Below are 25018 nucleotides of genomic sequence, written 5' to 3'. Positions count from 1 at the left end.
TTTTCACATTTTACTGCTAATGAGATGTCCCACCTTAACTTTGAAATGGAAGTCAGTTTTCCATACTTTGAGAAGAATTTAAGTTAAAACTTTGGAAAATCTTTTTATTTCAGGTTGATTTATCAAAGGATCTCCCTCACTGGAACAAGCTTAAATCAGAAGAGAAGTATTTTATCTCTCACATCTTAGCCTTTTTTGCAGCCAGTGACGGAATTGTGAATGAAAATTTGGTAAGATTTTTGTTTCCACTTTTGTTCTCAATTCAGCAGTTAAATGGTAGTAATGGTGGTAAGATAATCAGACTGAGCCTGAAAAATGATGTCTAAGAAATGAACTTAACTCTTGAAAAATTTTTTCTGATGAAGTGTCAGAGGCAAGGATACATTTCTGTTATTTGACCCCCCAAAATATCATGAAATCAAGCATATTGTACCAATCAAAACTACTTACAAGGCATAAGCATGAGTTTGATTTTACCCTTAGATAGTAATCCTAATAGAGAACCTGCACCTTAATAATCTTTCCAGAGCTCTGCAATAGAGCACTGGGTCTGGCTTCCCATTTTAAACTTCTATTATGGTTGGTTAGAAGGCATGCTTTCTTATTAAAAAGAATGGGAAGATGCAAACTTTCATTATAAGCTTGTAGGGGCTTCAGTAGATCTACTTAAGGTCAATTCTACAAAGCAAAATAATTATTTTTGGTAGATGTTCTAAAATTTATTTGGCTTTATAGGCAGTATCTCCACCTAATAGGTCAGCTTATTTAATTGCTTAAGAATATAGTATGCAACTAATTGTGGAGGGTTGATGGATTAAGCAATACTGCTTAAAATAATTCATAAGGTCTTTCTGACCTGTCTGTGGCATGACAGGTGATTTTTAAGTGATCATTCTGATGTCCAGATTCTGATTTGCAGTGTTTAATGAGAGCCCATAGAATTGGATATATTTGTTTCCCTTATCTTCTTAGGTGGAGCGCTTTAGTCAGGAGGTGCAGGTTCCAGAGGCTCGCTGTTTCTATGGCTTTCAAATTCTCATCGAAAATGTTCACTCAGAGATGTACAGTTTGCTAATAGACACTTACATCAGAGATCCTAAGAAAAGGTATTACTGCTGGGATTTTATTTACAAAGGTTTATCCTATTGCTTGATTATGTTAATATTAGGGAACTAAATATTAGGGAAAGATTATTCAAATATGGAAGTTTAGGAGTACCATATTTTCTATTGCTTAATAATGTGTTAGATTAAAAATAACTCGTATAGGACCAGTAAATCTTTGGATATTATATCTTAAAAAACTGTTCGCACATTCTGTTTAGAAATTAAATATTCTAATTTAGTCAGTTTTGTATGAGACCAGATCCAAAGCACTAATTTGAGTTTTACTTTCACGTCTATATTTTATGGACATGCAAAAATACAGAAAAACTACAGGTCTGTTGCATACCATAGAATTGCACAGAATCAAATATAGTCTGATTAAAAACAAGTGAATTGGAGATTCCCTGGTGGTCCAGTGGTTAGGACTCGGCACTTTCACTGCCGAGGGCCCGGGTTCAATCCCTGGTTGGGGAACTAAGATCCTGCAAGCCGTGTGGCACAGCCAAAGATAAAAACAAAAAAAATCCCCAAAAAACCAAGTGAATAACTTTGCCATTAATTCTTTTGTTTTTACAGGGAATTTTTATTTAATGCAATTGAAACAATGCCATATGTTAAGAAAAAAGCAGATTGGGCCTTGCGCTGGATAGCAGATAGAAAATCTACTTTTGGTATGTAGCTTTAATTTATATATGATCAAATTTGCCTTGGGTTATACAATGCTATTTTACATGGTGTAGTATCACTATTCCTAAGAATTAATTAGAAACTGGTGAAAAAGTAATCTAAATCTGTTATCTATTCTGTTTATTAAATTGAAAGTTGAAAGGTTAAATGTCAGTGCATAATTACAGGTAAATAAGAATCAGTCACGTAGACTCTGACAAGAATATTAGAGCAAGACTATATGCTTTCAGTAATGTTTATTTTCCCTAAAATAAAGCAAGTCAAAGTCTTAACATTTTTCAGGGAACAAATATCTAAATTAGTGCACTCAACTAAGGCAAGAAACAGCTTGCAATAGCAGGCTTCTTTTTCACAGATAAGTTAAATGCAGACACCCTTTTGGGTGAGTTGAGACCCAATAACATTTTTTTAAGGAAGCGATTAACATTGTCTCTTATAATATAGTAGTTGGTTAATAAATATTTATTACATTTAATTAAAATATTCAGATATTTAATTTAAATAGCTCTAAGTACCCTTCTTATTCTTTTTTTTTAAATCAAATTCCCTGTCTTTTTTTTTTTAAGTTTTTAATTTTATTTATTTATTTATTTATTTATTTATTTTCATTTTTATTTTTATTTTTTTATTTTTATTTTTTCACACACACACACTGTATTTTATTTTTACAAGAGATAAATAGACTGACACCAAGCATTGTACATGGATGACCACAACAAAAGCAACAATGATTGCAATTACCAAACATGAAACACACTCATACTATGTCATAATATTGACATTCAGTCCAGTAATCCTCCACTGTAACAGCTCCTTTACTTTGCAGTGAAAATTGATTTGTATATTCTTTGCCTCTGAGTCATTGTGGGATTTTTTTTTTTTTTAATTCAGACAGAAAGTCACAAAAATTATACTCATCCTCATCAGTTCACTCAGTCCCATGTAATTAATTTTTTTTTCATCTTGATCTTTTGTTAGCACTATTATGAGTTCATCAGTTTTTCATTAGAGTTCTGAAAATGCTTATTCATTCAGTTCAGCAGTACAGTCAGTTACCAGAAACCTGTACTTGTCAGAGTCTTTTCCATGAATTTCTTGAAGATGAAACCCTTTTATAGGAACATATTTGCAAAAGCATCAGAGTACACCCAGAACTGTCTGTAAATGACAAAAGACTTAAAAATGACCACAGTTAAAGATTTGATGAAAGTTCATAATAATGCAGTTGACAAGAAAATTAGTTTTTTCTGAGATATACATTTTAAAGTAATAACTAGGATTATTACTTATAACATTATACCAGAACATATAAGATTTTTAGAAATTTCATGTAATGTCTGAAACATTTATATTAACATATTTCCATACATATTTCCATACAAATACAAATATAAGATTTTTAGAAATTTCATGTAATGTCTGAAACATTTATATTAACATATTTATTTATTTATTTATGGCTGTGTTGGGTCTTCGTTTCTGTGCGAGGGCTTTCTCCGGTTGTGGCAAGTGGGGGCCACTCTTCATCACGGTGCGCGGGCCTCTCACTATGGCGGCCTCTCCTGTTGTGGAGCACAGGCTCCAGACGCGCAGGCTCAGTAATTGTGGCTCACGGGCCTAGTTGCTCCACGGCATGTGGGATCTTCCCAGACCAGGGCTTGAACCCGTGTCCCCTGCATTGGCAGGCAGATTCTCAACCACTGCGCCACCAGGGAAGCCCCTTTCTTATTCTTATTTATTTCACAATTGGTTGTCTTTACTTTCTGGTTTTATTCATGATGTGGGGAAAGAGGTCTCAAAATTTTTGGTCTAAGTACTCCTTTGCACTCTTAAAAATTATTGAGGGCTGGTTATATCTATTGATATTTTCATATTAGAAATTAAAGCCAAGAAACTTTAAAAATATTTACTTATTAATGCATATTAAATTAACAGTAATAACCCATTGCATTTTGAAATAAATAATGTATATTTATGAAAAGAAACACTGTATTTTCCCCAAAAATTGGAATGGCCTAGTTTTGGCCATTCCATTCTCACTGGAATGAGAATGGCCTAGTTTTTTATTTTTGCAAATCTCTTTAATGTCTAACTTAATAGGAGGATAGCTGGATTATATCTGCTTCTGCATTCAATTTGTTGCAGAATGTTTTTTTGGTTGAAGTATTTTAAAAAACTCCAACCTCCTTCAGATATGTAGTTAGAAAAGGGAGAAGTACTTTATCAGATTTTTCAGATGGTTGTGAATATGTTGTGTAGCCTCTGGAAAACACCACTGTATATTCATAAGAGAATGATGGTAAAAAAGATAAATAGTGCCTTATTATTACTATGAAAATAGTTTTGACTTCACAGACCTCCTGGGTCTGTGGATCTCCAGGGATCCCTGGACCACACGTTGAGAACCAGTGATGTAGTGTAAGATATGGGCAAGCATGTAGTGTATCAGGGAAGAAACATATATGTCTGCATTGCTTTCAGTTCATTTCAAGAATGAGAAAAGCAGTGGTTCTCAGTGTGCATAAAGTCATCTGGAGAATTTGTGGAAAAATCCTGCTGATTCCTGGTCATCACCAGAGAGTGATCTGCATTTTATACCCAGCTGATTTTCTCACAAGTGGATTGAGAAGCACATTTTGAGAGACATTGGCTTTAGAGAAAAACAAAGGGAAACATCAAGGTGTTCAATATGCACTGAAAAGATTAGTGTGGATAGAAAATGATGGACAGGCTCACAGAAAGCATGTCTTTCATGATACTACCAAAGAAGTAACCTAGAAATAGAGAAAATAGAGGAGGGTGGCAGTCATCCTGCGACAATCTGCTTAGTTTTTTAAAAAGTGAGATATACTGCTTAGTTTTTTAAAATATCTTTAAAGAACTTTAAAACATTAAATATATAGATTCAACCTTAATATACGTAATGAAATTACATTTCAAACATCAAAAAAAGTATGAGTTACACAATCTTATTGCATTGCATCATAGAGGTTAGCTGTATCTTAAAAATACATCCTACTTTCCTATCTCTAAAATCATGAGGCCTTTACAATTCATTATAGCTTTTAGAAGAAGTGTTCTGGAACATTTGTAGCTCACATCTATTCTTGAAAATTTGTAAAATTTACCCCTCATAATCCTTTAATCCTCTCCAAAAAGAATAGCCTTCTATAATTATTTCTGTTATGATTTTCATTCTGTAGCATTCATGTGAATGCATAGAATAGTTAAAATGACAATGTTCCTCTTATTCACAGTTTGTATAAAATTATAGTCTAGTTGCCTTATAGATGAACATTCACATGACATCACATTTATGTCAATTAAAAATGAATCAATTATACCTATTATCTTATTAATAGCAAGATGAAAATATAGTAATCTATGTTAAATTAATGATAAATCTCCATCCTAAAACAAATAACTCACTAGTCTAAAGAGCTATTTTTGTTTTCAAAAGGGTCAACAGAGCATAGTGTACAAACATACATGTATGTACATATTGCATTCACAAACACGTACCTGCACTCACAGGCACGTGTGGTGCACAGATATATCACCTCTTTTTTTGCGTGTGGAAGGCTCTCCTTTGTCCACATTCCAAGACCTGCAGGAGTCCAGTGTTGGACATAAGACCTGAAGCTGACATACCTTTCTGCTCTAGTAGGTAGAGGTGGCAAACTTCCTCCTCTGAAGACTTGGCTGTGGCACTAACTTGTTGATTGTGTTTCTTGGCAAAACAGTTGTGACATTGTTATTAAAAAATATATGTAAAAGTATATATTATACATATATAAGCTTGAAATTGTCTGCAGTGTATGATATTTCAGAAAGTGAAACTATTTTTCGTCTCCCAGGGGAAAGGGTGGTGGCCTTTGCTGCTGTAGAAGGAATTTTCTTCTCGGGATCTTTTGCTGCTATATTCTGGCTAAAGAAAAGAGGACTTATGCCTGGACTTACTTTTTCCAATGAACTCATCAGCAGAGATGAAGTAAGGAATGAAGTATTCTTCTAGTTATATTTGTAATCATAGCTGCTGTTCATTTATTTTTCTTTCTGCTGAAAATGCTTATGGTGACACAAATATCCTGTTAATTAATAAAACAGGAAATCATTTCTTCCTTGGATTTTAAGACTCTGTGTTTTCTTCCTACCTCTCTTACTGTTCCTCCTCAATCTCTGCCCATCCTTATGTACCAATGTACTCCTGGGTTCCCACTTTGGTCGCTCTCCTTCCCTATACATGACCTCCTGGCTGATCTTATTTATTCCCATGGAATCAGCTGCCACCTAGATGCTCATAACAACTAAAACTTTATCTTCAGCCTGGTTATTCTTTCCTGAGCTCCAAACCCATAAATTCAAGTGCATGTTAGACGTTTTCTCCTGGAAGGCTCCATAGATATTTCAAACCTAGTATTTCAGAAATCAAGCTCATCATCTTTCTCCTGAAATGTGTTCTCCTTCCTGTTTTCTCTGTCTCATTGAGTGCCTCTACCTTCTACCCAGTCATACGAATTTGAAATCTGGGAGTCATTTTAGAGTGCTTCTTTTTTTTTTTTTTCAGCTATATCCAATCAGTAACTAAATCTTGTCTCCCTCTGTCTGCAACACTCTTTCCATCTTTTCTACCATTTTTTTTTTCATCTGTTGATTACCTTCTCACAAGTTGCCACTTAAAACTTTCCTACCCCAATGAGGTAAAACTGACCACTCTTTGCTCTATTCCTTTGAAACCTGAACTTGTCCCTACCTTAGAGTCCGTAACATGTATTGCACTTCTTGTCTCTCTCCTCTACTGGACTCAAGTTCCTTGAGTGCAGAAACCTTGTCATTTATCTTTGTGTTCTCAGTGTTAGACCATTATAGCCGTTCGGGTCACATTGATTGACTAATCCTGGCTCCTCAGCTTATTTCTAAAGTGACCTTGTCAAGTTACTTAACTTCTCTGAGCCTCAGTTTCTTCAGCTATACACCTTAACAGGCTTTTGTTAAAATGCAGTGAAACAATATGTATGAAAGTACTTTTTGGGAATTCCCTCATGGTCCAGTGATTAGGACTCCATGCTTTCACTGCTAAGGGGGAGCAGGTTCAATCCGTGGTTGGGGAACTAAGATCCTGCAAACCACGTGGCGTGGCCAAAAGAAAAAAAATGCTTTGTATAATTACTTTGTGTTGTTTTGTGTCTTTCAATTTCTAATAATTTTTATTATTAATGTCATATATGATTATTATAGAGAATTAAGAGAATAAAATCATTCAGTCTCAACACACAGAGATAGCCACCTTTCATGTTTGGTATTTCCTTCTGGACAATTTCCTACATTTAAACCTATGTAAATATATACAAACATATTTTTATAATTTGAGATATTCTGCTTTTTTCATATTTTTTTGAGCTAAGATCATCTTTTTTCACTAAGCAGAATATTATGAACATTATTCTATGACATTAAGCATTTTTTGGAAACAGTTTTGTTAGATATATATTACATATCCTAATGAGTACATGTATCATTTATTTGACTATAATTAGAAATTTAAGTTGTTTCCTGGTTTTTTGTTTGTTTATTTGTTTTGCTATAATGCAAAATGACTATCTTTGTATATAAGCTTTGTCTCAATTTCATACTATTTTCCTAAGCTAGATTCCCTACAAATAAAACTACTAGAGTATAAGGCATGAACATTTTAAAGGCCATCATACTTACTTGCAGATTTCTTTCCAGAAATCTGATAACAATTTGTAGCCCCACCTAACAATGTATGAACATGTCTTTTCTTACTATACCCTTATCAGATTTACTTGTTAAATATTGGATAAATTTGATAGGAGTAGTTAGTATCTCATTATTAGTTTTAGTTGCATTTATTTGATTACTGCTTAGATTGAACATTGTTTTCATAGTGATACTAGTCATTTGTCTTTTTTTCTGTAGTTACCTGTTCTGGTCTTTTGCTTTTATTCCCATTGGTATATATTCCCAATGCACAGTAACTGATTGGGCTCTTTCAATAAGTATTTGTTTATTGAGTTTATTATATTTATCACATGAATATAATATAAAACATGAATTTTGTTATATTTACTGCAAATATTGTCCCAGTTTGTCCTTTGCTTTTTAATTTTGTTTGTTCTTTTTTTTTTGGGGGGGGTGAAGTAGAAAAGGATAGCTTTATTTCTTTGCCAGGCAAAGGGGGACACAGTGGGCTCCTGACCTCAAAAAAAACTACGTTTCTCTGTTCGAATCTGCCCTTTGGAACTCAGGGAAGGTCATGGAGGCTGGAGTCTTGCCTACAATAAATGGGGGACAAAAGGGCCTCCAAGCCCGGGAGCCCCACAGGGCCTCACTCAGTTTCACTCCACCCTCTTCTTTGATACTCCTCAATCTTGAGGACAGATATTGGACAAGAAAGGGAACAATCATTTTGGATAGAGATGTTAATCATAAACGGAGGAACCCTGTTTTAGGGAGACTTGGTTATAATCCTCACTTCGGTTTTTATCTTTCCCCAAATCTTTCAGGGAAGTGGGCAATGACTGTTCTGACTACTTCCTGTTCAGATGGGGCATAGTCCTGCCTAATTTGGGGGGAATAGATACCGAATTAAAAATATTTGAGTTCCACGTCCTGGATCCAAGTCTTATATGATTAAGATCTCAATTCCTTGGTCCCGTTAGAGGTAAGAGTGACGACTGGAACTTTAGTAGACAGAACGGATCTCATTCCCTTAGGAATTCAGGAGAATAGGTCTGAAGGCCAGTTTGGAACTGGTACTTAGGAGAGACTTGTTGTAGCCAATTGTTTCCAAACCATTCCTTGTATGGGGAAAACCCATCAAAGCAATCCTGAAGACCTGGAAATAGGAAGTTGACCACATATCTAGCAGTTAGAACTATCAAAAAGAATCAGCATATGAATCTATAGGTACGAGGTATGAGAAAGGCTAAGAAAACAGAATTTTCATTCCGCTTGTCGGAACAAATACTTAAGTTTCCCAAAGGGTTAGATGTCCGCTTCTCGGGAGTCGGCTCGCTGGCTATAGGCAGGCTTGGCTGGTCAGTCTCTGGTAATTTTCTTACTCTGGTGTGATGTACCCATGGTTTTACTCCATCCAGTTTTAGAGAGACGTGAGTAGTAAGAAGAATGTCATAGGATCCCTTCCTAGGATCCCTTCTGTTTCTCTTTAAGCTGCTGCTTAGGTCCTTGCTCTTTCCATACTTTCAGCAGCACCTGGTCTCCTGCTCTGAGGGGATACAAGAGAGCTTCCAGGTGAGGGGGAGACCTATGGAACATAAACTCATCCATGCATACAGTTAACAATTGACCAATCTGTTGTACATACTGTTTAATTTTTTTCTTCCTGTGTTAGAGATGTTTCTCTTTTTTACTGTTGCTACTTTTTCCCTTCTGGCTGGAAAAGCCTCTACTCAACCTTGATCCAGGTGTAATCCTCTTAAATTTTTAGCCAAAATCTCATTGAAGAGGGTGGGGGAATTTTTAAATCCTTGTGGCATCCTTGAGTTTGACATAGCTCAGAAAATTCCAAGTTTGCGACAATATAGGAATGAATGTGTCTGAAATCACATCCACAATGGTCATGTAGTTTTATCATAATTACTCCATTTTGACTCTCAAATGCATTCCCCATGTCAATGTTAAAGCAGATATACAATGCATGTCTGAAAGGCCACAAAACAGGCCACTTTTTACCGCTTTTTAAAGTTAAACCATATATAGGCCAGAGTGACTTCCTCATACCTCAATATGTGCAGATTTTTTTCTTTCATTTCCCCTTTTGATTGCAAGTCTTTCAGTAGAAGACATTGATGATCAAAATATCTGTCCCTTGGTGCCAGGGTGATTCAGCTGTTTGCCCCAGGTGTAGATCATGTCCCTTGGTGCTAGGCCTCCTTTGTATTTGCCTAGTCAATCCACATTGGGGGAAAACTGATCAGGTATAGTGAACAAGCACAGAGGTATGTTAATGAGGATATGCTTTATAGGCTATGCATTTTATCATTTATACCCAATTGTCACACAAGCATTGTACATGTGCTTTCAGCAATAGACCTAAAACAAGCAGTGGTACATGATGAGTAATTACACTCTGATACCTTCACTAGGTAGTTTCCCTTTCCTCCTAAACATCAGGGCAAAAGTGTGGCTAACACAATAACTTTCATAAATTCAAACTTCAGTTAACGGAACTAGAATTTCGTATCTATTGAAACATAATTCTTTTCTCTAAAATACCCTCATTTTCATAACCCAAGAGTCTCCAACTTCTGGAGGGACCAGGCAGAGATAAAAGAATATTTCAATTTTTCCTACAGAGGTGTAATTTACCCAATTGTTCTAAGTTATAAGTAGCTTGAGGGGAAGGGCTTCCCTATGTCTGGGAAAACCATAAACATTTTTTACCAGCCCACTTGGTAACTAATCCTTTTGCTAACTTTTTATGAAGCCATCAGATTCTCCATTAAGATTTTTAAATTTATTAACCAGCTCAGCTGTATGATATGAAATTTATCAGAGACCTGTATTTGTCAAAAGGGGCCCTTCACGTAAGTCTTCCTGAAGATGAAGCACCTTTGCAAAAGCATCAGAGTACAGCAACAGAAAGACTTAAAAGGGCTCAGTTAAGCATCTGACTGCAATGTAGTTGGTAAAGAAACTTGGTTACAATAACCAGGATTACATTTAACTTGACTGATTACATTTAGTTTAACATACCAAATAATCCTAGTTAACTATTTCTTTCTGAGATGCCTCAGGGGCCCTCTGAAGAATCTGAAAGTTAGCTGGAGGTCAAAAGAACCTTTAGAAACTGCCAAACAATACTTACTCATTTTACCAAAGTGAAAAGATTTCAAGGGCAAATAGGAATCTGGTCTTGCCCTAGCCCACTCCCAACAAAATCCATTTACCCAACTAGATTTAATCCAATCTTTGAAAATCCTGATTATGCACAACTTTAAAAACATGGGCTTTCTTATGGAGAATTATTCCTAAAGAGTTTACCCAAAAGCTCTTATCTCACTTGCATTACTTAACATTGATGACTCTAAAGACATGTCTATATTAATCAAACCAACACGCTTAAGCCACCTTCAATAGCAGATACTAATTCAGTACTGAATATTTCCCAGATCATGTGGTCCTAAAATTTACCTTGGCCAATTTTCTAGACATTTAGATTTAATTTGTAAGTGCTTACTTTTAAGTCAGTTAGATAGAGCTCATTTACAAGTTAACTTTTACATAAAGACTGAACCAGAGGTCTCAGTTTTTTTGCTTGAGTTTAAAAAGGCCTTCTTTCCCTGCCTTTTTCTTCAGTCTCAGGAACTAGAGATGGTCTAGATAAAATAAGTGTTCTGGCGGGCCCAGGCACAGGGGGAGAGAAATAACAATTTCTTTTCATGGGGGAATAGCTGAAGATCTCCCAATTTTGTAAAAATACCCTGGGTGGGGTGTTATAAGATGGAAGAGCTCTGATCACCCATAACGAGGCTAGTCCAAAAGGGAAAATCCCAACCAGCGTTCTGCCACAGGCAAACCCAGACACCATAGGACGGATTCCCTGGTGTTGTCACACGTGAGCCCTGTTAGTGAGCCCTGTTATTCAAAGACGTCTCAACCGGTCAGTGTAAGTACTGACATGCATACATACATACAACAAACATGGTCCCACAAACAAAACATGTACAACTCTTTTCTCAGTCTCCCTTATTTCCCTTTCCCTTCAGAAACGACCAGCTCTAGGCAAAGTGACTTTCCTTTCTCTTTGTACCGTCAGCTTGTTACCTAGCTGCTCATTTTTATTATGTAACTGCGTGAATGCTTGAACATACGGAATTTCTCCTGTCTTTCTATTCCTGTGACAAAACAGCTCTAGCTGGAGAATTGTATAATAATTTAGGCTACCATTCAAAGACCATCTCTCCTCATTTTCAAGAATGTACGTTGGCCAAACAGAATTACAATAGAATTTCATTTTTTTCCCAGTTATAGGTTTAGAACTATATAGGTCGATGAGTCTGCCAAGATTTTCCCCAGGGGGCTATCAAATGGAGAAAGAGGAGGAGGAGGAGGGGAAGGTGGGGAAGGAGAAGGAGAAGGAAAAGAAGGAGAAGGAGAAGGAGGGGAAGGGAAAGAGGAAGAGGAAGAAGAAGAAGGAGAAGGAGAAAGAAAGAAAAAGAAGAAGGAGAGGAGGAAGAAGGAGGAGAAGGAAAAGAAGAAGGAGAAGAAAAAGAAGAAGGAGAAGGAGCACTTCCTATACTTGATTGATAGAACACTCACGAGCGGACTGAAAACAAATCAGAACCCTCGCCAGCAGACGGAAGCCTTATGCCAGAAAAAAACAGACAGCACAAAGCTCAGAGTGGCTGCTTCCAAGTCCTACTTATCCCATGACCTTAGTCTAAGCAGCGCCTTACAGATGGGATTTCTGAAACAGAAAATCCCCAGATGGGAACCAAACGTTCCCCAGATGGAACCAAAAGTTCTTCATAGGGACAAAATTGAAGGAGCCTGGGAGTGCACTTCCAGGGACTTACCCAGATTCTGGCAGAGGTGTCACGACATCAGACGCTATCTTTTCTGCTTTGCCAAAACAATTCCTAGGAATAGGAAGTCCAGGGCGGTCCAGGCAGGAGGAAGAGAGGAATGTCCTCAAGGCAAAAAGGGCCTCAGCAGTTGCTAGGGGGGTCCCTCTTCCTCCGTCTATTCCCACCTCAGAGTTCCAGCTGCCAGGCTGGCAGATGGCGTATGCCTGGGGGCTTGGCCTCCAGACAAGGGTCCCAGGTGATCTGGCCTCTAGGGACACCTGCCCCCCCCCACCCCGGACCGTCCCCGAGGTGGTCCCTTGGTGATCACCAAAATTGTTACCGAAAGCTTGGCCTCTCTGTATACCGGTGCCAAATCGAATCTCAGGGGACAGAGTTTTGGGTGAAGTAGAAAAGGATAGCTCTATTACTTTGCCAGGCAAAGGGGGACACAGTGGGCTCCTGCCCTCAAAAATTGTGTGTCCCCTGTTTGTTCTTTTAATGTACAAAACCCTGAAATTCGTGGGATCTACTTTCAGAGATGAGTTAAATAGTCAAACATATTTTGTTTTTGGCTTTTGAACATTTAACTCTTTAATGCCATTGAAATTTGTTTAGTACAAGTATGGAATGTAATATAAATAAAGCATAGGATAAGTTAGAATGTAACTTAATTTTATTTCACACACTTGGGAAGTTTTTCCAATTCCCTTTAAGTAATCCTTCCTTCTCCATTGACTTGTGATGTCTTCTTCATTATATATTAAGACTTCAAGTATACTAAAATCTGTTTCAGGGCTTTTTCTTTTTCATTAACCTATATGTCAATATCATGCCATAATAAACTATTTTAATTATTGTAGTTTTTTATGTTTTGATAATTAGTAGGCTAAATCTCATAACTTTTATTTTAAAAGTGTTCTTAAAAGATTCTGCCCATTTAGCCTTCCAGATTAATTTTTTAACTTAAAAACAACCCCACTAGGATTTTGATTAGAGTCGCTTTAAACCTCGAAATTAATTTTATTCCCTTATTGATTTAACAATTACGAGTGCCTGCCTTTGACTTACTCATCTCTGTAGTAGGTAGCTAGCTATCGTTTCTAATCAACACTACGTTGCCACCTTTCAGCAGTTCATTTGAAATTCAGCCTTTGGTAATTTGAAATATCCTCTTTAGTCAAGTGGAGGGGGTATGTTTCACTAGTAAATTTTCTAAGATTAGCTATTTAAAGAGGTCTTTTTCTAATGGTTTCTTCTGGGAATGACAATTTAACTAGGTACATAATCCTTGGAATACAACCCTTGATTTGAGTCTTATCTTTCAATTGTCTGGGTTTTTGTTGGTTCATTTAGAAAAAGCTAAGCAGCTCTGATTTGTAATCCTCTAAAGTGTGTATTCCTTCCACCTTCTCCTCCCTTGTCCGCTTACAGATTCATTTCTTTTTCTTTGTAGTTTAGAAATGTTAACTGACTCTGCCTTGTTGTCAGTCTCTAATTGTTAATTTTGTTTAGAACTCCATCATCTTTCTATGTCTCTGACCTTTCTCTTTTTTTTTTTTTTTTTGAAATTTTCGTCTGTTGTTTTCAGTTTTATACCATCTGTTCTGTGTTTTGAAATCCCGATTATTGTAGGTTGAATCTCCTTGCTCTATTCTCCAATTATTTAATTTCTATATCATTTCATATATTTGCATAACTATTCTGTTCTCAAGGTATTTCACAATTTTGCTTTCTTTTGTCGTTGAGTTATCTGCAATGTCATTTCTGCTTTATACAGCTTCAGATGGTATCCTTAATTCTTCAGTTTCCATTTTCATTACACTGAATTTATTTTCATCTTGAGCCATTCTTGTTTAATATAACTTGTGTTTTTGAAATCTCTGAGTTTCACCTGTTCTTTAAATACTTAATTGTTTTTCAATCATTTCTTAATTTTTTAAAAAACACTAAAAATGAGCGAATTTGCATTTTGGTTCTTCTTGCTTTGTTTTCCTTTCCAAAATGCTTTTGGTTGCAGATTTGTTGTTGTTGTTAATTAATCTTTCATGTTAATGAACTGAGATTTGCTGGCATTGAAAATTTTTCATTATAGGTTATTATAATTGGCATTTTAATAAGATTTGAAGAAAAGAAGTTCCTGGCCCTGTTAATCCTTCTTCTGTCTTCCAGAAGTACAGTGTTGCATTCCGAACTACCTAACTACTATATAATGCCTGATACATCACTGTGTGAAAATAACTGATTAAACATCCTTTGACAGTGATATTTTTCTTCTATTTTAGGGGCTTCACTGTGACTTTGCTTGCCTGATGTTTCAATACTTAGTAAATAAGCCTTCAGAAGAAAGGGTTAGGGAGATCATTGTTAATGCTGTTGAAATTGAGCAGGTAAGCAGGGAAGCTTACATAATTAGCACATCTCTCTTTCTTTGATGTTTGTACCATTATTTCATTAGGTTGACACATATGGAATTGCCATTTTGTAGGTCAAAATAGGTATCAGCAATATTATATGGTCAACCTGGCAGTACCAGGTTGATGTATTGCAGTTATTATGTCAACTTATAATTTGGTTTATAAGTCAGTCTTTATTATATATTAAGATTTTATGTATACTATAATTTGTTTCAGGACTATTTTTTTGTCTCATTGATCTGTCAAATTTCATGCCATAACAAACTATTTTAATTATCTTAGCTCTCTAGATTTTTAGCTGCTAGAGGGCAGTGATGGTTTCTTGTTTTGTATTCTTAAACTAACAGGGTATCTAGCTTGAAGCATGCATCAAATGTTCACAGAATGAATAAATAAATGAATTAGTGAATAGTAAAGTATGATTTAGGGCATGTAAAGATCTCTAACTAGAAAGACCTGGATGCTTCACTTAGAATGTACTTTTATCATTTTAAAGAACTAGTTGAAAAGTAAAATAAGTTTTTAAACTTCTTTTTAATAGTGCATACTTTAACAGCCATAGTTTTCATATTGGGAAGAGAGAAAAGGCATAAGATGCATTTTGGTATCTTGAATCACTTTTAGAACTAAATCCAAATGGTTAATATGTTTTATTTTTTCTTTGTTAAAACTTTACCACTGTGTTTCAGTATAATTGGAGTTCAGTTTATCTCCCAATTCCCAGATCCATTTCTATTTCTTTCTCATTTTCTCTGTTAATTGAGCTTTCTGTCTTTCCCAGTTCCCTTTCATAGTCATGTTAATCTTTTTCTGGGTATTTCAGAACAAAGTATCTCCTTTTTTTCTATTGAGAAAGCATATAAATTCAGGTCCTACAAATGCTACTTTAAAAAATACCGGTAGTGTAATAGTTTCAATTTACTTTGGCTATATGAGAATGTGAAATAGTAAGTGAATAGTAACACCCCAAACATTTTTAAGCAAATGAGCATTGTTTGCCATGTTGAAAGAATTTATCCTAGTGTACTTTCCTTGAACAAGATCAGTGACTTAGCAGATTAATAAAATTAGAACCCTCTTTTTATTTGGAAAACACATACACTTTATTGTTCTTTCTTTCTACTTTATTCTGTTTTTCTTTATATCTCAGGAGTTTTTAACAGAAGCCTTGCCAGTTGGCCTCATCGGAATGAATTGTGTTTTGATGAAACAGTATATTGAATTTGTAGCTGACAGATTGCTTTCAGAACTTGGATTCTCAAAGGTAAGGTGTTTAAAACGTATTACTGCTAGCTAAAACGTTACAGTCAGGTAAGACCTCTAAAATACATACTATATTTCACTGAAAGCTTTTGTAACGTACTAGTCTGTTTTTTTTAATTGTCCACGACAGCCTTGTTTTGCATCAACAAATTGATTTTACAAAATCCTTAAATGAAACTTAAATGAAATTCATAACAGAAGTACATGCTGATAAATCTTAGAACTAATAAGCTCAATAAATTACATTGTAATACATAATTGTAGGTATCTATTTAACAGGACTATCTTTAAGTAATTGGATTTAATATGCAAATATATGTTTACCCTCAGATAAATCCCCATGTGTCTATGTTATAATTTGGGGGTTAATGCTTTTAAATAGGAAATCATTATTAGGAAGACATTAACTGTCATAATTTGACTCTTTGAACTCAGTTGTCTTTACGTTATTTCTGTCATTTGTTTATCAGAGATAATGTACCTGAATTTTCAGGTGTGCTTTTCACATGACTTAAGAGGTGGAGGCTGCAGCCAGACTACCTGGGTTTGAATCCTGATTCCACCACTTTCTAGCAATGTGACCTTAGGCAAGTTGCTTAACCACTGTCTCAGTTTCCTCATCTGTAGAGTGAAGATAATAATAATAATCCTTACTACAAATTATTGTTGCTGAGTTGGTATACTTATAGCACTTAAAATAGTGTCAGACATATAGTAAATGAACACTAAATGGTCACATTGTATTCATCATAAATGGAACATTCACAGAAATTTACTATGTACTATACTATGTTAATTAGAAATTATAGGTTTTGATTTCTCAGCATGGAAATGGAAGTTTAAATTAATGAGAAGAATTATGAAATCCATGATGCTGGGGTAATCATTACCTTTCTTGGTAATACATTTATTTTCTGGTAACTACAAAAATACTGTGATGAAAAAGTCAGATGGGGCAAAGATTTTTTGTAATTATAAACTGTAAAATATCACTATTTATATATTTTAGTTGCAAGATCCTCTCTTTTTACTGATCATTAATGAGAGAAATAAAGATTATAATTACATTAATATGATCTCTGAAATTTATAAACTATGTATTAAAAGAAATTGTTTTTTTTCCTAAGTTATACAATATATTTGTTATAGGAAAGTTAATTTGTTAATTTTTACTTAAACCTTAAAGTGAACTCACTATCCTTTAACCCACCACCATATCCTCACACCCAGACATCCACATTCTCCTGCTTATTGGAAAACTACACACCCCTGGGTCTAGTTTTTCCTTTGGGAACTTGCTAACTGTAGATATATAAAACATGCCTCCTAAGAAGAAAATCTGGATGTAGTATAAAACATTATTTCTCCACAGACCTTCAAAATATCTCAATAAATTCCAAAAAGCAGAAATTATACTGACCTCTTAGATTTAATGCAATAAAATTAGAAATTAACAATAAAAGATTACCAAAAAGTTCCATCTACTTAGAAGTTGAGACTATATCCTTTAAAATGAGAGTAAAAATGAAAATATAAACTAATAGAAAATATAAACTAAATGACATTAAGATTACTATATATCACAACTTGTAGAATGCAGCCAAACAGATCCTCAGAGGAAAATTTGTAGGCTTGAATGTCTATTAAGAAAGCAAGACAATTTAAAATACATGAACTAAACTTTGAACTCAAGGAACTACAAAAAGAATTATTCTTATAATGATAGTTTTTGGTAAAATAAGAGATTATTTAAATTAGCAAATGGTTGTCATTTATACAGAATTCTAAATAGGAGCCACATTAATGTTGTTTTCAACTCTTCTTTTAGTTTTGGATTAGTCAATAAATATTTGAGTACTTCTATGTGTCAAAACCAAGCTACTTAATTTAGGTTGGTCGTAGTTACTTTGTCCATGCCATGAATGATTTGGATCAGATTTTTTGGAAGATACCCAGTTTTAAAATCCAGTGAATCTATGACTATTGTTCTGTGCTCTTTCCACTGTATCCTGTTGTGAGTGATAACTCACCTTTTCACTGCCTCTAACACTATTTCTGACAGACAATTTCACAGAGTTCCACAACTCAACCACACCCAGCATATGAACTTTTTTTGGAAAAAAAAATACATATAGCTTTTTTAAGATATAAAGCACAGAACATGCAGTTCACCTATTAATAAATGTACAATTCAATGGTTTTAGTATATTTGCAGAGTTGTGCAGCTATCACAACAATTTGAGAATATTTTTATCACCCCACAAAGAGACTCTATACCCATTAACAATCAGTCATTTCCTTTTTCCTCCATCCCCACCATAGCACTAGGCATTACTAATTTTTGTCTCTTTAGATCTGCCTGTTGTATAAATCCCATTTCATATAAATGGAATCATACAATATATGATACATAGCATATACTGGTATATGGTATATACAAAGCCAGTATAATGTTTTCAAGTTTCATTCATGTTAGCATGTATCAGTGCTTTATTCCTTATTATGGCCAAATAATATTCCATTATATGATTATACCAAATTTTATTTATCCATTTATCGGTCGATGGAGATTTGGGTGGTTTGCATTTTTGGCAATTATGAATAATGCTGCTATGAACATTCATGTATAAGTTTTTGTGTGAACATATGTCTTCATTTACCTTGGATATATAACTAGAAGTGAAATTGCTGGGTCATATAGTGACTGTTTTTAATCATTAGAGGAACTACCATACTGTTTTCCAAAGCCACTGCATCATTTTACATTAACACCAGCAGTATATGAGGGTTCCAGTTTCTCCACATCCTCACTAACACTTATTATCTTTTTTTCCTTCCGGTTTTATTGAGATATAATTGACATACAGCACTGTATAAGTTCAAGGTGTACAGCATAATGATTTGACTTACATACATCATGAAATGATGACCACAATAAGTTGTCTTTTTTACTACAGCCATCCTAGTAGGTGTGAAATGGTATCTCATTGTAGCCTTGGTTTGCATTTCCCTAATGGATAATGATTTTGAGCATCTTTTCATGTGCTTATTGGCCTTTGTATATCTTTTTTTAGAGGAATGTTTGTCCATTCAGATCCTTTGCCCATTTTTAATTGGGTTATTTGAATATATTCTTATCTGTGGTATTCATAATTCCTGCTGGAATATTCCTAATTTTTAAAAATCCTCTTTTATTGTTCTTCATGGATCATAGAAATGTCTCCATTTCCATCAAGCATTATCTCCAAGCCTGCCTCTTGAATTCAGAAGCAGTAAAAAAGTTTTGTCAACTTATGTGCCACTTTTTGTTTGGGGTTACTATGGACAGCATTTATTCTGTCTTCCCCAGTCATGGTCCCTTAACATCAATTTGATGATTATATGTTCTCTTATGAACTAAGAAACATATTTATGTCCACAGTACATTGTTGGTAATTTAATATTTTGTAGTATCATGTATATGTGACTATCTAATGGTAATACCTGTGAAAAATGCCTATAATATCTATGGTGTTTTAGATTTCTCAAGCTGTGAAGACATTTTAGTCATTTTAGTTTGGCATTAAATCTTTCATTTCCATTTTAAAATAGTCTTTTTTTCCTTTCTGCTTCTTAGAATACCAGAGATGCTCGTATAGTTTCTTTAAGAGGTTAATAGGTGATCTTAGTCATCTTAAAATGTATCATCAGCCTTGAGTGCTTCCAGGACCCTAGGGAATAGTGTGATCTTTAGGCGACTAGACAGGTGTTGGGAGACCTGAGTTATCTATTGTTCTTCTTGTGGGATATAATTTGGCTTCTTCAGAATGTCTAACAATATTTCTTTTCTTTTCAGGTTTTTCAAGCAGAAAATCCCTTTGATTTTATGGAAAACATTTCTTTAGAGGGGAAAACAAATTTCTTTGAGAAACGAGTTTCAGAGTATCAGCGTTTTGCAGTTATGGCGGAAACTACAGATAATGTCTTCACCTTAGATGCAGATTTTTAAAACCCTCCCCATACATATCTAAACTTATCATTGGTAAATAGCAGTCTACTTTTCTCTGCTTAAAAAAAAAAAAAAACACCTAAAATATCTTCTTTAGGGCACAGGAGTTTACTCAAAAGGAAATCCAAAACCAAATATCAATCAAGTTGGATTTATAGAAACATGCTTTAATCTTCCTGTTTAACAGTCAGAGTATGACCTCTAAATGCTTTTGTTTCATCACTGAAATAAAAGATGGCATTATATTTGTTAAGAGCATGGCGTGAGGGGTCAGATAAGAGTTTGAGATTCTGTCCTACTTTGTGTGACCCTTGGTAAATCAGTTAATCTCTCTAAACCTCAGTGTACTTATCTTTAAAATGAATGTAATAGTAGGTCCTAAATTCATAAAGTGTGTATGAGGATTAAGATGCAAAATAAGTTCTTAGCCAATACTGCTGTTGCAGCCTCCTCCTCCTTCCATCTCCCCCTCCTATTATTATTGTTGTTAGTAATAGTATTAATTGCAGTGATGTGATAAAATACTCCCATCTCCTCAAAGTAATTGTGATGCTAGGTCCTAAGATCTAGAATTAGATCTTTGTATTTTTAATGTTTTAGGAAGAACATAAAGATTTCCTTAAAAAGATTATAATTTTCATTAACATGAGAATAACTTCTTTGAATTTCTCAGTGTGTAGTTAAGGAAATTTAGTTCTAAGTTGCTTTGGGCAGGATACTTATGGAGTGGAATCTAGGAGGTTATCATGATAGTTGACCTTGTAAGCAAAATGATTCTCCTTCAGAAATTAAAAGGGTAATTTTAGCCAGACGTAGCCCTGGAATGTTTAAAACCAGGGTGAATTAGCTAGAATAACATTTCCCAAAGAGTATTGTAAAAGCTGTTAGCCCCTCTAGATATTTTGTGGGGTGATGGGGAGAGATTCTGTGGTCAAATGAGTTTGGGAAATATTGTACACTCCATTCCTCTTTAGAATGTATAGTCAGTACATCAAAGACTGAGAAATTCTGCAGTACATAAACTGATTTCCCCCTGCATATTCCAAACCTACTTAACAAAGATCTGTTCTTCACCTGTTAACATCTCACCTAACTATTGTTCCTCAGAACATAGGTTGGAAAAAGCCGGCCTAGGTAACCGTTCTATACATGGAGGAAGGGCTTGTGGACCAAGCAAGGGAGAACCTGGTAGGGGTTATTGAACCATTTCAACTTTGTGCCAAGCTGAGTAAAGTACCTGTGATTGACCTCAGCTATATTTCTTATACTCCTACAACTCTTATATGCTGTTATGAGATTTAATTCTTTTATGGAACGATGCTTGCTGCATGATAGCAGATGGTTAGGGAGACTGAGGAAAGGCCAGCATCTGAGAAGTCTGCTCCCTCTATCGTAGGGAACTGTCAAGAGGTAGCCTGAGCCCAAGCAAGCAGTGGGGTTCCCCACTCGCAGCAAATTATTTTCTACAATTCTGGTTAATAAGGTTTAGAAATTTTCTCTTTGCATAAATTTTTGCTCCATTCATTCCACAACTATCTAATGGATTAAAACTGGGAGTTTCCAAGTGGATGCAAAAGGAACAGGCCATAACTTTATCTGTTAGAGAGGATGTCAGAAACTTGAGCTATTTTGGCCTATGATAATACCATTTATTTGTTCAAGGCTTCATAATTTGCCGAGTGTTTTTGCATCACCTGATTTGATCTCACAACAGCCTCATGAGCTTGACAAAGTAGGTAGTATTGAAATTTATAGATGGAGAGAGTGAGGCTCAGCAAAGTTCAATGATTTGGCCAAGATCTGCTCATAGTCACCGACCCGACAATATATTTTTTTTTCTTAGAAGTTATCATATTTCTGATATTTAGTCCTTTGCCATCCATCTTCACTTGGTTTTGCCTATTTTTCCATTGAACTGTCACATACTTTAATTAAGGTACCATATACATTAATGAAAGTATCATAGTATCATAAGCATTTTAACTATATTCAGGAAATATGTTCAAAGACATTCATCTACTGCCATACAAAAACTTACATTTAAAATTGATAAAATATCGGTAGTGACATGGGAATGCAAGAAAAAAAGTTTTATATTGCATATTCCCTTTGTTTTGAATCCAAATCTTTCTCATAGGTAATTACAGGTGCCTTAATATGAAGCTTATTTATCGTAGCAATAAACCTAACTGTATTGAGATGACGTTTTAATACTGAAATACTGGATTTTTAATACACTGGTTTATTATATTCAGTATTCTATCCCCTTTTCCTGGCTTCCAGGTTTCATATTTATTTATTATGTTTCATGTTTTGGTTCTTAGTTCTTAGGGAATCAGGAAGTTGTGGAATCTCTTTTTAATATTATCTCACAGGCAAAGAAAAAAATTCAGAGTATGTTTATAACTTTTGTTTTAACAGCACATGTATTTAAATCATTGCTATAGTAAAGTTGGTTATTTAAGAATGTAAAAACTAGTTGTTTGATGACAAATTGCATTTATTAAAAATATTTCCTTGTAGCCATGTAGAATCATGACTTGGAAGGACTCAGGAAGACTGATCCAGTGCTTTCAGACAGGGCTGTTTTGCTGTTCAATTACATACAATAAAAAACAATTATTCTTACCCTATAAGCTTACCTCAGTCATGTCTTTATATATGAAATTTTTCCAGTTCTCTCATTTTGGAACATTCAAAATTTTCAGCTCCTTTTGCCATTTTGTTTTTCGTTTGTTCATGGAAAACGTAATTATAGAGAAAACACAACAACTTGTATATTTAAAAAATAAATTCTTTCATATTCAGAATTTTGCATTTTACATTTACATAAGCTAACGTCATACCACAGAATTCCCAAATTGCATTTGTGCAGATTAAGCTAAGGGCTCAATGTCACTAACTGATTTTCGGTGATAAAGAGAGCTGCTGCTGGGCTACAAGAATGCCAGTTTAATCCTGTAACCAGCTATTATATTTTTGAACTAAATTGAGTGAACTGGTAACCAACTCAGGAACCCTTCCTCAGCAGAAATCTGCATGAGTAGCACAGAAGTGAAATCTGTATATCTTTGTTTTTCCCGCCCTTTAAATGGGCTGCTCCTTTTTAGACAGCAACAGGTTTGAAGGAAAATCTGATATTCCTGAGGCATTAGGACAAAAGAATTGAAGCCTTTAAATTTGGGGCTTAATTCTGTTAAAGAAAATATAGGTGAAAATGAAAGGCTGAAGAATTTTTTTTTTGTACAGGTAAAAACATAACAATTCAGTCTTTTTCTAAGTTTCCAGGAACCTTAACTTATGTATCTGTTTTACAACTGTGTTTTGATTTTTCCAAATGTCTGGTCATTTAGCAAAGCTAGTATCTACTGTTTACATAGAAAGCTTTATTAGGTGTGGTGTACTTAAATATTTTTAATGTATTTTACATTATGGTCAATCCAGCCAATCCTGCATATATAGAATTTGGTTTTTTTTTTCCCAAAGAAATGAGTTGTTCTGTTATTTTATTGGTTTAGTACATTAGAATAAACTGTATCATAGCTACATCATTTTGTGTATGTCCTTTTTGAGTAAGAATGTTTCTTTGTAAGTGCAGAGGCTATCCTAGTAAAGGAATGTATATATTTTCTATTTGAGTATACAGATAAATACATATTGGTATTACTATGTTTAACTATTCCTCCTACCACTCTTCTTTGACCTAAGTGGGAACCCCCCCAGCTCTCTCTCATCTGCTTTCTCCCAATCCATGCGCCTGCCTTTCTTCGTGTCTCTTTGTATCCAGCTGAGATTCTACAATCTATCCTATTACTAGTCGTAACATTCTCTATCAATACCCTGAACTGTGTTCTTCATCTGCATTTCTACCTTACATAGAAAATTCAAAGAAATTCCTCCACCCTGTTATGAAGCCACAATCCAGTTTTTCCATCTTTGCACCCCACCAGCCAAATACTGCTAGAGAAAAAGTCATGTAAGACAAATTGGATCTACTATACATTCATGAGTCTGAGTCCATTCAGGCTGCTTTAAAAAACTACCGTAGAGAGGGTAGCTTAAACAAGACATTTATTTCTCACAGTTCTCAAGGCTAGGAAGTCTGAGGTCAAGGTGCTGACAGATTCAGTGTCTGGTGAACCTTGCTTCCTGGTTTATAGACAGCTGTCTACTGGCTGTGTCCCCACATGGAGGGAGTGGTAACGGAGCTCACTGAGGGCTCTTTTACGAGGGCACTAATCCCATTCACGAGGGCTCTGCCCTTATGACCCAATCACCTCCCAAAGGCCCCACCCCAAATATCATCATATTGGGGGATTAGGTTTCAACATGAATTTTGATGGGACACAAACATTTGGTTTATAGCACCTCCATCCGCATTGTCTGACAATCATACTACAATTTCCTGGTAAACTTGTTCTCCATTCTCCTCAATTGCTTTTTCACGCTGTTTCCTCTCTCTGCTCCTACCCTCACTCCCCAAAGAGGAACCTATATCATCTCTTTTTTCTTTTCGGACTGTGGGCACACAAGAGAGATTCTCAGAGTCAGCAGAAAATTTTGACAATTTAGGAGTTCTAAATCTAGAACCTAAGAACTTGGCAGTAGAATCCAAGATACCAATTTCTATGCATGATTTCTGTTCTGTGCAGTCATTACAATCAGAGAGTGATTAAGGAGAATATCTGTTTTGCCCTCCCTTCTGGGAATAACATCCACTTAATTCTGGGAGCTGTTGCTCCCACTCCCACCATGTGGTTCTTGCAGGGCTGCCAATGCTACTTCATCTGCACAATGTGTACTTCGTATGTTTGGGCACAAGTGTGAGGCATGTGATCCAGGCGGGGCCAGGTCCTTACCTAAGGTTTTCTAACTGAAACTAAAGGAAAAGGATCACTTTTATTCTAACAACAAAACTAGAGAAAGTGTCCTACCTCTAACTCCCCCTGAGATCCAATCTTATCCCAATTCTTTGCAACCTTTCATCGTCAAGGTAATAAATGCCTA

General features: G+C 35.2%; 1 protein-coding gene across 4 annotated transcripts in view; it reads left to right on the top strand.

Moving 5' to 3' along the window:
* Nucleotides 1–23559, top strand: part of RRM2B (ribonucleotide reductase regulatory TP53 inducible subunit M2B) — a 37429-nt gene extending 13870 nt beyond the window's left edge. For 3 of the 4 annotated variants that reach the window (XM_082434331.1, XM_082434332.1, XM_082434330.1), the window contains 7 exons: nucleotides 114–230; nucleotides 973–1106; nucleotides 1683–1777; nucleotides 5651–5784; nucleotides 14629–14733; nucleotides 15911–16024; nucleotides 19859–23559. In XM_082434331.1, coding sequence (XP_082290457.1) covers nucleotides 114–230; nucleotides 973–1106; nucleotides 1683–1777; nucleotides 5651–5784; nucleotides 14629–14733; nucleotides 15911–16024; nucleotides 19859–20011 — 852 coding nt within the window. In that variant the 3' untranslated portion in view covers nucleotides 20012–23559. The remainder of the gene's footprint in view (nucleotides 1–113; nucleotides 231–972; nucleotides 1107–1682; nucleotides 1778–5650; nucleotides 5785–14628; nucleotides 14734–15910; nucleotides 16025–19858) is intronic. The other variant, XM_082434333.1, reaches the window with a different exon arrangement.
* The last annotated feature ends 1459 nt before the right edge of the window (nucleotides 23560–25018 follow it).

Source organism: Balaenoptera physalus, assembly GCF_965194825.1.
Source record: "Balaenoptera physalus genome assembly, chromosome: 17".
NCBI classification, from domain to species: domain Eukaryota; kingdom Metazoa; phylum Chordata; class Mammalia; order Artiodactyla; family Balaenopteridae; genus Balaenoptera; species Balaenoptera physalus.
The sequence above is the reverse complement of the archived record's forward strand: the minus strand, read 5'-3'. Positions and strand labels throughout refer to the sequence as shown.